Source organism: Hydra vulgaris, chromosome 05, assembly GCF_038396675.1.
Source record: "Hydra vulgaris chromosome 05, alternate assembly HydraT2T_AEP".
NCBI classification, from domain to species: domain Eukaryota; kingdom Metazoa; phylum Cnidaria; class Hydrozoa; order Anthoathecata; family Hydridae; genus Hydra; species Hydra vulgaris.
In genome coordinates, this window is record NC_088924.1 from 38,122,501 (window position 1) to 38,140,596 (window position 18,096).

The 18,096-nt window shown below is 31.5% G+C and overlaps 1 protein-coding gene across 7 annotated transcripts in view; it reads right to left on the minus strand.

The window, feature by feature from the left end:
• Positions 1-18,096, minus strand: part of LOC136080838 (mucin-2-like) — a 101,334-nt gene that overhangs the window by 57,144 nt on the left and 26,094 nt on the right. For 4 of the 7 annotated variants that reach the window (XM_065798096.1, XM_065798097.1, XM_065798098.1 and 1 more), the window contains one exon: positions 12,650-17,023. In XM_065798096.1, the coding sequence (XP_065654168.1) occupies positions 12,650-17,023 (4,374 nt within the window). The remainder of the gene's footprint in view (positions 1-12,649; positions 17,024-18,096) is intronic. The other 3 variants (XM_065798100.1, XM_065798103.1, XM_065798101.1) reach the window with 1 other exon arrangement.

Sequence of the window (18,096 nt, forward strand, 5' to 3'; positions counted from 1 at the left end):
AATTTTCAGGGTAGCGTTTTATTGCACATAAAACTTTATAAAATCTTAACTATAATATATAATAGGTGTTATAAATTATATATCAAAACTAACTTTAAAAAAAATAACCAGGAAATTAGATTTTTTAAACTTCTTGAAATTGCAAAATACAACAAAGAGTTTTGTTCTCTTTGACTTGATACTGGTTGATTTTTTATTTACTAAAGATGGAGAATCTGATACAACATTAAATAAAATTGTTCATTCAGTTTGTGCTTCGGTTAACTTTAGTAGCATTTAATTAGCAAACAATTTGAACAATAATTTAAAAACATGTCATTAAATTATACAAATGTTTAAAAGGTTAATTGAACAAAATATTATATTATCTTAATCTCTCTTTTTTTAATGTATACTAAATAACTTTCCCTCTCTCTCTCTCAATGTTTTTGGTTCAACAGTTAATGAAGTTTTTTTTTTCCTAACATGCTTTTTTTACTTTTAGAATGTTTGTTTAAATGTATAATATCCCTAAAGGTAAATGTTGTCCCAAAACTATTTACCTTTAGCAAATTTTAATTTTACAATGTGACAATTAACAATTTTTTAAACTGATGTGACAGTAACAAATTAGATCCCGAAATGATAAAACATTATTTTTGATGTGTTCAGGTTCACTAGTTTCAAAATTTATTTTTTTAAGGATAAGGATACTTTTTTTAAATTCCTTTGATATCTTAAAATTCTATAAACTTAAAAGACCTTTACTGTCCATACAAAATTGCAGCATTAATATTCAGTAACAAGAAGTTAAGTTTTTACTTGGTAGTAATATCCTGGGCCTTTTTGAAGTGATAATTGATTGCTTTTTTTCTAATTAACGACAACAAATTTTTTTCAATTTCAATCATATCTTGTAATGGTTTTTTCTATAACTGTATAAAAATTTAATTTCTAAGCATATTTTTTTTAAAAAGAACACTTAACAACACCCTCTGGTACTTTAGAATTATAAAATCAGTAGAGTATTAATGAGCTGATTCAAGGATTGTTCATAGAATAGCTGCCTTTAGTTTTGATTTACAATTAAAAAAACATTTTGTTGTTAACTTTACTGGTGGGTTTGGTGGCAACCATTAAGGATTATAATCAATTACTATTTTAAATTTCTCATTTTAACAGTTTTATGAATCCAAAATAAAACTGCAGCAAGATGTTTAGATGCTTCAGCGAGGCCTGCCAACTACAGTATGGACATTAAATTCTGCAAAAATCAATAGATTAATTTGGGTGTCATTTAGATTATGAGTATGAAACACCTAAAAAATTTACTAAATATGTTATTTCTTATTTAAACGCTTCCATGATTTACAGTAATACTATAAATCATATAAGCGCTTAAATAAGAAATAACATATTTAGTAAATTTATTAGATGTTTCATACTCAAAATCTAAATGAAGACCTATAAATTATAGGTTTTCATATCCTCTCATGTATAAAACTTGGTGAAAATAATAGATAATTTAATAAATCAGTGTAATTTACAGCTGGAAAGATTCCTTCATTGTTTTTGAATTATTTATCTGGAATTTAGCAAGTATCTATGTGCCTTTTATAAAATTTTTGATTATATCTGTTTATAAAAACGGATATGATGTCTAGGATGTCTAAAATTTTAATTCTACAAAAAGTTATGCTCATTTAAGTAACAAAATTTGATTACGAGGATTGCTTAATAAAACTGCGTATTAATAAAACTAATATTAATATTTGTACTAAAACATAGTAAAAACCTATTACAATTGGTATTAAAACTAATACCGAAAAACATTTGTTTACTTTTTATATCCTTTCATAATGGCAACTTTAAAAATGTCACTTGACCCACGGTAACACTCTATAGAGCCTCGCTGTTGTTGCCCTGTATATATCTAAAAACTAAATTATAAATATATAAACTAAAAACTAATTAGAAATTAAACATAAAAAATATGTCAAACATTTGTGGAGTTAATCCGAAAACGACGGAGTTGGTCTGTTATCTTATTCTTTTCCAATTATTTAAAAGTTATAAGTAAAGTTATAAGTATTTAATTTAGTTTAGTTAAATACCTTAATATTAATATTTCAGATTTAGAACATTTTTTTTAAACCAGACGTTTTTAAGAATGTATAAACAAAAAATAAAAGCAAAAACAAGAATGTATAAACAAAAAGTAAAAACAAAAACAAGAATTTATAAACAAAATAATCTAAATCAAAACAAACAAACAAAAAAAACCAAGTAAAAAAAACAAATAAGTGTAAATAAAAATCACTAACTCAATGTTTTTATAGATTAATAAAGACGCATTTAATGCATTTTAATGTATAATAAATGCATAATAAAATGCATTATGCTTTACTCATGTATGTCTTTTGGATATTTCATTTTTACTGTCAGTCTGAAATTGTTTTTTCGAGAGTGTGAAAACTGACAATGATGAGAACAAAACTATAGACGAAGATTGCAATTAAAAAAAAAAGAAATGAAAATATTTAAAAATATTGTTGACAGATTGCAGGAAAAAGATTTTTGGCAGAAAGGGTTCGACTTCAGATAGAGTAACAGCTTTAATTGTCGATGCAACTCTTAGTACATACAACATTGCAGAACTAGCTTTTTAAATTAAATTTAGAAACAATTGTAGTGCGAGAAACCCACTACAATTGTTTCATTTTTTGATAGTAAGTTTTTGAGTCACATACCGCAAACCGTTGGTAAAGTAAAACTCTTCAGTCTCTACAGCTCTCATCCAGTTATTTAAGGAAAAAGTTTTATTAACAAAATTGAATCTTTAGCATTTAATGGCACTAATACAAACATTAGAGCCAATAGTAAAATTAATCATTTAATTTGCAACAAAATATTTGTCTTTTGCATGAAAATGAATACCCATTAAGACTCGTAATCACTGAATTAGATGGTCAAACTCTTTTCTAGAACAAGCTATTCTATTGAACAAGCACAAACAATTTAGATGTCACACAAAATTGTTGAAATGAACAAAGAAGTAGGTTACAAAGGCAAGACAAATGGTAGTAGTTAAAAAGCATCGTAATTTGATCTTAAAAATCTCAAGGCAAAACTAAACCAAACATCCAAAGCAGCAATCAAAAAAAAAAATTTTCACAAAATAGTCAAACATTTTCCCGCATTTGTTTTACGAATTACGAAAACTTTTCCGCAGAAGATCTAATAAATTAAAGAAAACAAAATTTAATCAATTTTCTTGAGCGCATCTCAAGGAATCCGCAGAGAAACAAAAAAAGCAGGTTTTTGCATCCTTACCAACTTACCAACTTTTTAAAAAGCAAGTTTTCAGAAAATAAAAAATTTTACAAAGTTGTTAGTATTAGCAGTGTAATTAATATATATGTTCAACTATGTGTTTAAAAATGAATTTTTATTGTTTATTGATCATAATAAAAAAAAATAAACATAAATAATAAAAAAATAAATCCACGAACAAGTCAACAGGATTTCGCAAAACCTGATGTTTCTAAATAGCAAGTCAAGCAAAAAAGTTTGATTCTATAACTAGAGGACCAAAAATAGTCTATGAAGCTGATGTGACCTATTCAAGCGTTACGTCTTACTGAGGTTGTGGATCATACCTAGCCGGCACATTGCGTTTCAGATAACACATCCCGTTCTCAGCACGTGTTAAATACCTTTAAAATTACACCGGTAATTCTGGACACGTGTTAAATATAGTATATAGTCCGTCCTACCATAGTCCTTAAAATAAATAGTCGTAAGAATAAATAGTCGTAAGAATTAATAGTTGTAAGAATATTAGTCGTAAGAATATTAGTCGTAATTATAGTCATAAGACTTTTGGACTTTGCTAATGAGCTTTTGCAGGCTTTTGTTCAAAATTGTTAAGTGCTTTGTGGAAAATTGCTTGTAAACTTATAATGTGCACAATCTTTTTCATTTAGTCAATAATGTTAAATACTATGGTATTTGCTATCAAACCTTTCATGCTTTCCATTTAAAAATTATTTGCAACAACTTAAACGGAGTGCTCAAAATTCCAAAAACAACCTTTTGACTTCTGCTGTAAAACGCATCCAGGAAAGATTCTATGTTGGGTCCAAAACATTTGAAAAAAAAAATATTTCCATGTAATTGTCTTTGACACGAAGAGATAACTTTTTCTTAAGCAATACAAGCTTATACTGTAAAGTTATTGAGATCGATGACAGTGCTGATGAAAAAGTGCTACTTTGCAAATGCATACATTCAAAACACTTGCAACCTTTTTCTCTGCGTGTGTTGATAGCAGGCAGCTTGGAATACTTGTTTGTAATGATCCTGACTATGTATTATGGAAAGTTAAAACATTCCACATGTGCGATGTGAATTACAAACTTTATTCTATGAAATATTTAAGTCGTCTAATATTTTTTCAGTTAATAACGAGCATAATTAATATACCTATTCTCTTTTTACAAGTTTTTACTATCAGTCCGCTGGATTAACTAAAAAAATCACCCCAACCTAGAAGATAATTTAATTCTGATTCATATTCGTATAAGAACTACGGGATAAAAACAAAAAATTAATAAGAAATGCTTGTTACTTTAACGCAACGTTATATAGATTCAATGAATTTTACAGTATCCTTGAGCATTAGAACATATGATATTACAAACTAAGTTAGTATGCATGTTGTAAATATTTATATTTTCATTAAACGATTTAGGACTAACAGAAAGTGTCAGAACTCTTTGGGTACTTAGTTTAAACTCAAGTGCGGCTATACAAGAAGCCATGACAGCTCTAACAGGATGTGAAATAGAAACAAGCAAACAACACAAAGAAATGAGATTACTAAGACGTGCAAGGGACTTTTAAGACTTTGAAAAAGTTGTAAAGTGGTTAAGGAGGGAAATCCGTTTATAAATCAAGACTCAAAATTGCATTCTCTATCAATAGGTCTTGTATCCATTATTGGAAATAATGATACAAATTATGAAAAATCTGAGGAAATAGGACTGATGATCCATAACAAGTTAGATAACTTAGTTATCACCAAAGCTAAAATCAGACGTCGAGACCATATGAAACCACTGGATGCATTGCATAATGTAATAAAACTGAAGGAAGGCAGCTTTATGCGTATTAATTCAAAGTTCTGTTCACAAGACTTGTTGCAATTGCTCTAAGAGATGACAATGTTTAAAACTGTTTTAGTTATGAGTTGACTACCACTTGCGTTATTAAGAAACGGATTGATGGGAAAACCAGATAAATCATCACTGCAGAAATTACTTTTGATTAAAGAGGCTTAATGCAAAGTAAGTGAAATGAAAAGTAAAATTTGTCAAATTCGTTATCGGTAGTGGAGCTTTGATACATCAAGTAAGATGGGTAAAAGGATTAAATTTTGGCAATATTTGCAAAATGTACTTAACACAAATCAAACGCAATTATGGTGTTGTAAGTGTCGTGTTTGATGAATATGAAAATTTTTCAATTGAATCAAATGAGCATGCTAGGAGACAAGAAGGAAAAAATTCTCATCTGATCAATGTGCATGAAGATAATACATTGTTGTTTGGCCAGGAGGCTTTTATTTTCCAACAAAATAAAGTAGAGTTTGTTAAACTGCTAGCAAAATATCTTATGGCTGCAGGGCACAAAGTACATATATGCCCAGATGATGCTGATACAAAACATTTTTTCAACCGTTTAACAGCTACAATTAAATAGCGAAGTAGTGGATACAGCTGATGACACTGAGCTATAACTGCAATAGCTGTTATGCTTTTGTATCATGGAAGAGAAAACATGTGTAATGTCTATTTCATGTCTGGAAAGTGTAATTATCTCTGGAGCATCAAAGAATTAAGTCACACAATTAGCGCGTTTAAAGAGCACTTATAATTTGTAAATGTATGATCAGGGTGTTATACCACCTCTGCAACATACGGAAAAGGCAAACCCAGCTTTTTAAGTCTTCTAAGAAAATCTAATGAGCTCCAAGAAATATCACAATTAATGACAAACTTTTGGACAGATAAAAATGCAGTTGAAATTTATGCATTTAAAATTATTTACAGTTGAACACTAGTTGAAACCTTGAATACATTGAGGTTCGTATATTATTTACTATATGTTATTAATTTAATAATCTACATTCTGTACCATGAAACTAAGATATTAATTACTACAAAGATATTCCACAATCATTATATCCTATTGTACATCTTAAGGTGGTACTAGACTGCTTTTTATAAAGTAGCTGTTAATTATTTCTATTCTGGTAGTTATAAGTATAAAAATTACTACAAACTTATCTTTCCATTTTAGATAACAAAAGTATTTGAAAATGACTTGCACAGGTAAATTAAACTTTTTAAGTATTATAAGATGCAACTGTAAAATGTCTTTAAAAAGCAATGTGGTTCGAATAATTGCAGTTGTCGAAAACATGGTCCTAAGTGCGTTTCCACTGGTGGTTGTCAAGGAGAAAGTTGTCGCAACAAAAAATTGATTTTAATATGATTAAAACATTAGGTTTGACGAAATTTGTTACCATTTTCAGTATGAATGGAGTATTCCATATTTACTATATTAGACTACGTCGTATTATTTTATAGGGAACTATAAAATAATACAATAACAAGCTTTGAAAATGCAGGACGGTACTATGAACGATTTTGAATACTTTGGCAACACTGATGACATTAGAAACATATTTGAGGATATATTTGATTAATTTTTTACTCATTATTTAACCATATTATTTTAAATAACTTTTATTTTAGATTTTATCTTATAACATGATTTTTTTTATCGAAAGTAAATAAATAATAAAAACAATAATTACTGAAGAATCTTATCACTTTCTGTGTTTTTATCATTTGTTTCATAGACATAATAAATCATATTCTTTAAACAAATTGTTTTAAATCCATAATTCTTAAACAAATATGAATTAGCATTAAATCACTTTCTAACATTATATGAAAATAAACTTTTTGAAAAAAAAAATTTGATCATAAAAATTATTACCCTTTTTTAATTAGGCCCAAAAGAGCACCTTCCGGTGCTCTTAATGACGGGGTTTTTCTTTTGGTGACTCATGACATATTTATGTTGACTTGCACAAAGTTTTAGCTTATAGTATTTTATTCCTGGTTGTATATAGAAATTCTACAGGGCTATATGTATAGGCACTTACGCTTTACAGATAAGATTAAAAAATAATGTATTTTTATTTAATATTATCTTATTCATATATAATGTTCAGTAAAATTATGTGCGTGCTTATGTAACAATATTAATGTTATTCTAGTAATAACATGTTTTTATAAAAAAATAAATTTTGTTTTAGTCATTTAAATATTTTTATAAATATTATTAAATCAATAACATTTATATTTTTACAAATATAAATAAATATTAAAATATAAATGTGACTATTGACAAAAAAACAGTTATAACTATAGAGTTAAATCACATTTTCTTATTCACATAATCTTTCATTTGTTTTGGGGTTTTCTTTTCTTCTGACAAACGAATTTCATATCTGATTGGAATATCAGTCAAGATATTTGCTTTTAGTTGCCTACTTTTAACACTTTTTTTTCTAGCAGATGCTTTTGGGTAAGATTTCATAATTTCAAGTGAGAGTAATGAAGCAATGCTTAGTGACACTTTGTTCAAAAAACTTGTTTCATGATGTACTACAGGCATTTCAGGTTCCCTGCCATCAACATGTGCTACAGTCATTTCAGGTTCCACAGGAATTGTGTTTACTGCATTTGGAGCAGCACGATCTGTAACTGATGATGGTAAATATTCATCATCTTCAAAAAATTTTTGATTAAATGGTTCAATGTCAGCTACTTAAAATCTTTTTGTATATTAGATTGTTAGAAAGCTTTTGTATAAGTTTTGCGAACTATTGAAACGACATCGTAAATGGTCATATGTCTTGGATTTGTGACCATCTAATTATCACACGCAGGATTGTAAAACCTTTTCATTGGTCCGAAAACAGTTTTATCCAATGGTTGCAATTTATGGGTGTAATGGGGAGGAAAACTTTGCATTGTAATTACATGTTGAATTGCTAGATTCAAAGCTCTTACAGAAATAAGACTTTTATGGCTGTCCAGAAGTAACAAAACTAGACATTTATGAGAACATTTTGAATGCTTCACAAAATTTTTTATCCGTTCTCTAAAAGTATCTGAATTCATCCAATCAGAAGGATTTGCAAATCCCACGCATCCAGAAAGACCTTCCTTTATTATTTAATCATGAAATTTGACCCTAGGAAAAAAAAACAGTGGAGGAATATAGTATCCGATTGCATTTGAAGGACAACATACAGTTACTAATGTTCCTCGTTATGCAGATGTGATTCTTCCTACTACTTCCTTTACCTGCAAACACTTTTACTGACTTTTGTACCGTTGTTAAATCAATAACATCAACGTTATATATGAACTGTGCTAATAAAGAAACAAAGAGCCTAGACCAAGGTTTTGTTAAATCAGCTAGTGAAGGAGATCATTCAGAAACTAAAGAGCTGTGTTCCAGCAGTATTACTGGTGCCGAAAATGTCAAAATTTTGTCATCATTATCTAAAAGACAAAAAACAAATTTAGCTGTAAACCTTGTAATTTCTGCGAAGATTAGTACCAATTAAGCACATAAATTAATTAAGCACTTCCTGCCATAAGCAATGCAAGATGGAACCCGCAACTTTTTTCTACTTGCTTACATTCTAATATCATACTATCAAGAATTGAAATCTGCTCTAGCAGCACGCAACTTTATCTGTGATTCATAAGGTTTAGTGGTCACTACTTCGCTCCTGCAGATTTTGTTTATCTATTAGAGTCAACACAAATTCCAACACAACGGTAAAATATATGTGCACAACGTGCGGTAAAAGTGAATATGACATAAAAAGATGTTATGACATAAAGGCACAAAATTTAGTGCCTATATGTCATAACATAGAGAATAAATACTTAGTGACAAATACGCTGTAAAAATATTTTATACTTATTATTATTTTAAAATTATTCATTTTTTATTGGTTTTCCGTAAAGTATACAAACTGCTTCTTCACATTAGTCTACTTTATCAAACTGGCAATCAAGATGAACACAAGTCAGTTTTGCCAAAACTTTCTAACCGTATGCAAAATGAGATACACGAGAAAGTATTTAAATATTGCATAAAGATTTATTTATTAGGATATATTATAGTTTATAATAATTAACTGCATGAAGATACGACATTGGGAAACGACGAAGATGTAATAGAATGCTTCATTTACGAAGGGGGGTTGGGAGATATCCATTCCATATATATATATATATATATATATATATATATATATATATATATATATATATATATATATATATATATATATATATATATATGTATATATATATATATGTATATATATATATATATATATATATATATATATATACATATATACTGTACATATATAAATATATATATACTGTACATATATATATATATACTGTACACATATATATATATACTGTACACATATATATATATACTGTACATATATATATATACTGTACATATATATATATACATATATATATATATATATATATATATATATATATATATATATATATATATATATATATATATATATATATATATATGTACAGTAAATATGGTGCAACAATAAAATACAATAATTGAAATTAAACAACAATATTTAAAGTTCGTGGAATGAATACATAAGTAAATGCACTAGATTTTCAATTGTTTATCCCAGCATCAAAGTGGATTCAAGTTGAATTGTCTAGAAAAACAGAATAATCATTTAACTTATTAGACCGTAAACTGCATGGGTAGATCATCCATTTTGTTTTCGCTTTATATTTGCTGTATACTTGGATATCTATCTCCATAAATGAAACACGTCCAATTATCTCCGCATCAATTGCCCTTGTCGCATCTTCAAGCATTTTAGTTTTACAAGAATGCTTTCGACTTGGCATATTTAAATATCCAGTTATTCAATCCTGTACTTTATTACACATATAGTTAACAACTTTGTTTTTAATTGGCTTATGTTCACCTTTTTCAGTTATTCTAAAAAAAAACTGCTCTAAAAAAGCAGTTTCTCCTTTATTTTTATAGATTTCCCTTGGAAAAAGAGTTAGTTTTATGTTTCCTACGGCGACATTATGTTTCCTAACAATTTGAAACTTTTCTGCGATTGGTTTTCTCATATAAAAAGTTACACAATATGCTATTTTTTCATTTGAAACATATACACTCCTATCATGTTGAGTATGATGGTATGTGTTGGATGATTCGACGTCTTTGACAATTGGTTCAGTTTTGACATTATCATCATTTGATAATTTTAACAATCTATATGCCACTGCATTAATAGATTACAAAGCTTTCAATATTTTTGTTTAAATACTTGTTTCTTTATTGCTTTTCAAGAAACCGCAGTAATTAAAATGTTTAAAAGTATTCACAAAATACAACGTGGTTTGGTTGCAAAAATACATTTTGTCACAAATTATTTTATGGGAGTAAAAATCTCATAGTGGGAGTAAAAATTTAATATGAGATTTTTACTGCGGAGTAAAAAATACGCGGCAGTAAAAATCTCATACTACACCGGAAACAAACATCTGCAAATCACTATTTTGTTCTTGTTATGTTTGGTTATATAAACAAATAAAAATGTAGTAGAACATTTTTAAATATCTCAAAAGTATGTTTCTTGTTATTTTCTTACAAAAAAATAAAAACCAGAAGGTTTCTTTAAAAACTCTTCTGCTGTTGCTAACAACAGTAAAATCTTTTAAACAAAACTCAGTAAATTTTTATTAGAAAATTTTCATCTTTTGGTTTTGCTAATTCAACAACAAATATTGAAAACAAAGTAAACGTATTTGTTACGGTTTAGGCTTGTTCATGAAACGCCTTGCAAAAATTCAACATGGATTATCTGTTCTTCCTTGTCCTAACAGTGATTTTTTAAATCGTCAATCCATTTTGTGTTAACTTCCACGTTTACACCTGTTTTTCAGTCGCACCTGTTTGTTAAATTAACTTTGTGAGGAAAAAATTTCATTGGCAAGTTAAAAACAATCTTTGATTCTTTATTTTTGCATATTTTTGTTAAAAATGTATAATATGGGTGATCATCTTCCTAAAACCAGGCTTCTGGCTCTTTATATGTCGTTTACAATACATTGCATCTTTTTTGTATTAGCTTTATTTTTTATACTTTTATACATTAGTTTTATGAGAAAAACACTGTCAAATTAAAAAAAATTAACTTGCAAAGAACTAAACACTTTCTCTAAATGAAAACGTTAATTTCAAGATGAAACATAATAATTACAAATAATAATTGTGAGGAAGCATTAACACTATTGCATTCAAAAATTATGACTTTATTAAACTTGTAACGCCCTCAAATTGGTATATATATATATATATATATATATATATATATATATATATATATATATATATATATATATATATATATATATATATATATATATATATATATATACCAATATATATATATATATATATATATATATATATATATATATATATATATATATATATATATATATATATATATATATATATATATATATATATATATATATATATATATATATATATATATATATATATATATATATATATATATACATAAATAGTTAATTAAACACTAATTTTCGTAGATAATATTTTTGTTCTTCTGAATATCTTAAACCATTTCCTCAATTAAGTACCAAAAAAAAATCTGCGCGGATAGTAAAGGATATTAATTCAACTATTATTTTTCGATATTGAATGTTATATATATTTTGAAAGTATTTATACGTTGTTAATAATAATATATGCAATGTATAGTAACGTACATATAGTATTATTTGCGTTTTTCACTCGACATCAGGTTTTGCACAATCTTTGTCTAGACTTTCTTGGAAGCTTTAATTTATTTTTTTAAGTCTTGAATGTTTTTAGACTATTTTACATTAAACTTTTTTTTTCTTCGACAGTAACCTAATATCTTTTCGTAGAACTTAAAATTAGACATTTTGGTGGGTTGCAGTGTTTTTCAACGAAATCTACTTTAAGTACTCAAAGCCAGTTTTATGTTAAGCTAAACAAGATAATAAGATAACGCGTTATCTTATTATCTTGTTTAGCTATTGTAAAAGATTTTGATATTTCAATCAAAAACTATTTACTAAACTAATATTTAGGCTTTTACTAGCTATATCCTATTCTATCAGTTATATATTTTCAAAGATACATAGCATTTAATTAAAAACATATCGAACCATAGTACTATTAGAATGTAATATAAAATAAATAAAATCCCGTATATTTGAAATAAAATTGAAAATGTGCTAAATATGTACAATTAAATGCTAAAAAAACATAACATTTGTTAGCAATCTTGACGCTATGGTTAGTAACTACTATATCTGGGAGTTTTAGTGCTTTATGCCAAATCTTTTTTTCATATATTTAAATCTTTAGTACCACAATTAATAATTAAAAAAGAGTATTAAAAAAAAACCTTTAGTAGTTAAAAAAAAGGTTATACCTCGAGTAGTCGTATCCGTTGCCTCTAATGTGGTAGTAGCTAAAGTAGAAGTTGATACTTGGGTAGTTGTTGCTGCAGGTGCAGTTGTTGTAATTAAAACCGCAGCCGTTGAGGTCGTAGCAGCTGAGGTTGTTATTGGCGAGGTTATTGAATGAGTAGTTGTTGTTGCATATGGAGTTGTTGTATTAGTTGGAGCCGCGATTGTTGTTGATGAATCAACTGTAATTGATACTGGCTTGGTTGTTTCAGGTGTAGTTGTTGTAGTAGTTGGAGCCACAGATATTGTTGTTGAATCACCTGAACTTGACACTGGCGTGGTTTTTGCAGTTGGAGTTGCTGTAGTAGTTTGAGCCGCGGTTGTTGGTGTTGAATTACCTGTATTTGATACTGACGTGGTTGTTGCAGGTGGAGTTGTTGTAGTAGTTGGAGCCGCTGTTGTAATTGTAGAATCACCTGTAGATGATACGAACGTGGTTGTTACAGGTGGAGTTGTTGTAGTAGTTTGAGCCGCGGTTGTTGTTGTTGAATCACCTGTATTTGATACTGACGTGGTTGTTGCAGGTGGAGTTGTTGTATTAGTTGGAGCCGCAGTTATTGTTGTTGAAGCAACTGTAGTTATTAGTGGCGAGGTTGTTACAGGTGGAGTTGTTGTAGTAGTTTGAGCCGCGGTTGTTGTTGTTGAATCACCTGTATTTGATACTGACGTGGTTGTTGCAGTTGGAGTTGCTGTAGTAGTTGGCGCCGTGGTTGTTGTTTGCATATCACCTGCAGTTGATATTGACGTGGTTGTTGCAGGTGGAGTTGTTGTAGTAGTTGGAGCCGCGGTTGTTGGTGTTGAATTACCTGTATTTGATACTGACGTGGTTGTTGCAGGTGGAGTTGTTGTAGTAGTTGGAGCCGCTGTTGTAATTGTAGAATCACCTGTAGATGATACGAACGTGGTTGTTACAGGTGGAGTTGTTGTAGTAGTTTGAGCCGCGGTTGTTGTTGTTGAATCACCTGTATTTGATACTGACGTGGTTGTTGCAGGTGGAGTTGTTGTATTAGTTGGAGCCGCAGTTATTGTTGTTGAAGCAACTGTAGTTATTAGTGGCGAGGTTGTTGCAGGTGGAGTTGTTGTAGTAAATGGAGCCGCGGTTGTTGATGTTGAATCACCTGTAGCTGATACTGGCGTGGTTGTTGCAGGTGGAGTTGTTGTAGTAGTTGGAGCCGCAGTTATTGTTGTTGAATCACTTGAACTTGACACTGGCGTGGTTGTTGCAGTTGGAGTTGCTGTAGTAGTTGGCGCCATGGTTGTTGTTTGCATATCACCTGCAGTTGATATTGACGTGGTTGTTGCAGGTGGAGTTGTTGTAGTAGTTGGCGCCGTGGTTGTTGTTTGCAAATCACCTGTAGCTGATACTGGCGTGGTTGTTGCAGGTGGAGTTGTTGTAGTAGTTGGAGCCGCAGTTATTGTTGTTGAATCACTTGAACTTGACACTGGCGTGGTTGTTGCAGTTGGAGTTGCTGTAGTAGTTGGCGCCGTGGTTGTTGTTTGCATATCACCTGCAGTTGATATTGACGTGGTTGTTGCAGGTGGAGTTGTTGTAGTAGTTGGAGCCGCAGTTATTGTTGTTGAAGCAACTGTAGTTATTAGTGGCGAGGTTGTTACAGGTGGAGTTGTTGTAGTAGTTTGAGCCGCGGTTGTTGTTGTTGAATCACCTGTATTTGATACTGACGTGGTTGTTGCAGTTGGAGTTGCTGTAGTAGTTGGCGCCATGGTTGTTGTTTGCATATCACCTGCAGTTGATATTGACGTGGTTGTTGCAGGTGGAGTTGTTGTAGTAGTTGGAGCCGCGGTTGTTGGTGTTGAATTACCTGTATTTGATACTGACGTGGTTGTTGCAGGTGGAGTTGTTGTAGTAGTTGGAGCCGCTGTTGTAATTGTAGAATCACCTGTAGATGATACGAACGTGGTTGTTACAGGTGGAGTTGTTGTAGTAGTTTGAGCCGCGGTTGTTGTTGTTGAATCACCTGTATTTGATACTGACGTGGTTGTTGCAGGTGGAGTTGTTGTATTAGTTGGAGCCGCAGTTATTGTTGTTGAAGCAACTGTAGTTATTAGTGGCGAGGTTGTTGCAGGTGGAGTTGTTGTAGTAAATGGAGCCGCGGTTGTTGATGTTGAATCACCTGTAGCTGATACTGGCGTGGTTGTTGCAGGTGGAGTTGTTGTAGTAGTTGGAGCCGCAGTTATTGTTGTTGAATCACTTGAACTTGACACTGGCGTGGTTGTTGCAGTTGGAGTTGCTGTAGTAGTTGGCGCCGTGGTTGTTGTTTGCATATCACCTGCAGTTGATATTGACGTGGTTGTTGCAGGTGGAGTTGTTGTAGTAGTTGGAGCCGCGGTTGTTGTTGTAGAATCACCTGTAGCTGATACTGGCGTGGTTGTTGCAGGTAGAGTTGTTGTAGTAGTTGGCGCCGTGGTTGTTGTTTGCAAATCACCTGTAGCTGATACTGGCGTGGTTGTTGCAGGTGGAGTTGTTGTAGTAGTTGGAGCCGCAGTTATTGTTGTTGAATCACTTGAACTTGACACTGGCGTGGTTGTTGCAGTTGGAGTTGCTGTAGTAGTTGGCGCCGTGGTTGTTGTTTGCATATCACCTGCAGTTGATATTGACGTGGTTGTTGCAGGTGGAGTTGTTGTAGTAGTTGGAGCCGCGGTTGTTGTTGTAGAATCACCTGTAGCTGATACTGGCGTGGTTGTTGCAGGTAGAGTTGTTGTATTAGTTGGCGCCGTGGTTGTTGTTTGCAAATCACCTGTAGCTGATACTGGCGTGGTTGTTGCAGGTGGAGTTGTTGTAGTAGTTGGAGCCGCGGTTGTTGATGTTGAATCATCTGTAGCTGATACTGGCGTGGTTGTTGAAGGTGAAGTTGTTGTAGTAGTTGCAGCCGCGGTTGTTGTTGTAGAATCACCTGTAGATGATACTAACGTGGTTGTTGCAGGTGGACTTGTTGTAGTAGTTGGAGCCGCGGTTGTTGTTATTGAATCAACTGTAGTTGTTAATGTCGCGGTTGTTGCAGGTGGAGTTGTTGTAGTAGATGGAGCCGCGGTTGTTGTTGTTAAATCACCTGTAGTTGAAACTAGCGTGGTTGTTGCAGGTGGAGTTGTTGCAGTTGTTGGCGCCGCGGTTGTTGTAGAATCACCTGTAGTTGATACTGGCGTGGTTGTTGCAGGTGGAATTGTTGTAGTAGATAGAGCTGCGGTTGTTGTTGTTGAGTCACCTGTAGTTGAAACTAGCGTGGTTGTTGCAGGTGGAGTTGTTGTAGTTGTTGGCGTCGCGGTTGTTGTTGTTGAATCACCTGTAGTTGATATTGGCGTGGTTGTTGCAGGTGGAGTTGTTGTAGTAGATGGAGCTGCGGTTGTTGATTTCGAATCACCTGTAGTTGTTAAAGTCGTGGTTGTTGCAGGTGGAGTTGTTGTAGTAGTTAGAGCCGCGGTTGTTGTTGTTGAATCACCTGTAGTTGATACTGGCGTGGTTGTTTCAGGTGGAGTTGTTATAGTAGTGGGCGCCGCGGTTGTTGTTGTTGTTGAATCACCTGTAGTTGATAATGGCGTGGTTGTTGCAGGTGGAGTTGTTGTAGTAAATGGAGCTGCGGTTGTTGATGTCGAATCACCTGTAGTTGTTAATGTCGTTCTTGTTGCAGGTGGAGTTGTTGTAGTAGTTGGAGCCGCGGTTGTTGTTGTTGAATCACCTGTAGTTGACACTGGCGTGGTTGTTTCAGATAGATTTGTTGTAGTAGTTGGAGTCGCGGTTGTTGTTGTGGAGTCACCTGTAGTTGATACTAGCGTGGTTGTTTCTGGTGGATTTGTTGTAGTAGATGGAGCTGCGGTTGTTGATATCGAATCACCTGTAGTTGTTAATGTTGTGGTTGTTGGAGGTGGAGTTGTTGTAGTAGTTGGAGCTGCGGTTGTTGTTGTTGTTGAAGTAGTTGGATTTGTTAATGGTGTGGTGGTAGGAGTAATAGTTGATGTTGTAGATTCACTTGTTGTTGTAATTGGAGCCGCAGTTGTTGATGTTAAATCACTTGTAGTTGATAGCAGTGTTGTTGTTGAAGGAGTAGTTGTTGTAGTAGATTCACTTGTTGTTATAATTGGAGCCGCAGTTGTTGACGTTGAAGCATCTGTAGGTGATACTGACTTGGTTGTTGCAGCAGTTGGTGTTGTTGCAGGTTCTGTTGTTGCTGTAGTTAGCGCCGCAGTTGTTATTGCTGATACGGTAGTTGTTGTCGATGTGTCAGCGACAGTTGTTGTTGTTGATGTTGCTATAGCTGTTGCTTCAGAAACAGTTTGGTCAGTTGTTGTTGTATCCGCATTTATTTTTTGTCTGATTAGTTGCCCTAGAAAATCAAATTGATAATTTCAAAACAATGTAAAATAAACTAATAAAAGTATAAACTATTATAATAAAAATATAAAATACAATTTTAGATCTTAGCCGGCGACAAAAAATTTTTTGGCGTTACTCGGCAAAAAACAAATAAGTAATGCTCCCAGGTATTAGATATTTTTTAATTTTTCAAAAAGTGGTTTTTAATGGTAAGTCGCCATATTTATGTATGATAAATAGTATGATTCTGTATATTATGTTTTAATGCTTATAACATTATTACACATACTATTAAAGATGCCACTAAAATTATATACAACTTCTTTCTATGGTGGGAAGCTTTACAAGAATACCGCTTAATTACTAGTGTAAAAGACCATTAACGCCGCTAGCAGAAACGGTTACAATTTAATGGTAAAATATAGGAAAAGTTATTATATTTTGCAAAAAATAACGCTAAACAACAGATTTACCAAAGTAACGGTACGGTTATCGAACTATCGAATGCAATTAAAAATATTGTGAAACCTGAAAATACGTTAAACATAGAACGCATTTTGAAACATAGAACGCAAATTGACCGAATCCAGGGCTATCTGTTTCTTTCATCCCGTCGCACAATTTCGGGGTCTATGTTCCATGGATGTAAACTTGCGTGTTAACATTTAATGAAACAAAAACATAAATGTTTACAATATGAAACACCATATTTTGCTTACAATGAGCATTTTTCTATTCCAACCTTTCATTCACGCGTATTATATTCAATATTTATCGAATTCTGACATTTGGAAAAACGTGTAAATTACAGAATGGATTTACCCGTAGTCTTTTTTATAAAATAAGTAATGTAACACCGTTATGCAAAATATTAAACTAAAAAAAGAAAAGTGTAAAATTTATTTGATTTATTTTAAAGACGATGTAAAGCAAGATGACCTTGTCAAATTTAATAGAGTTTCGTTTAAAGTAATTTTCAGAATTTCGTTAAGTGTAAAGAGGTTAAAATTGTAACAGAGTAGTATTTGTTCAAAGTTATTGTCATAAAAGCAAAGAAGATCCATCTAGTCGAAATCACGTGAC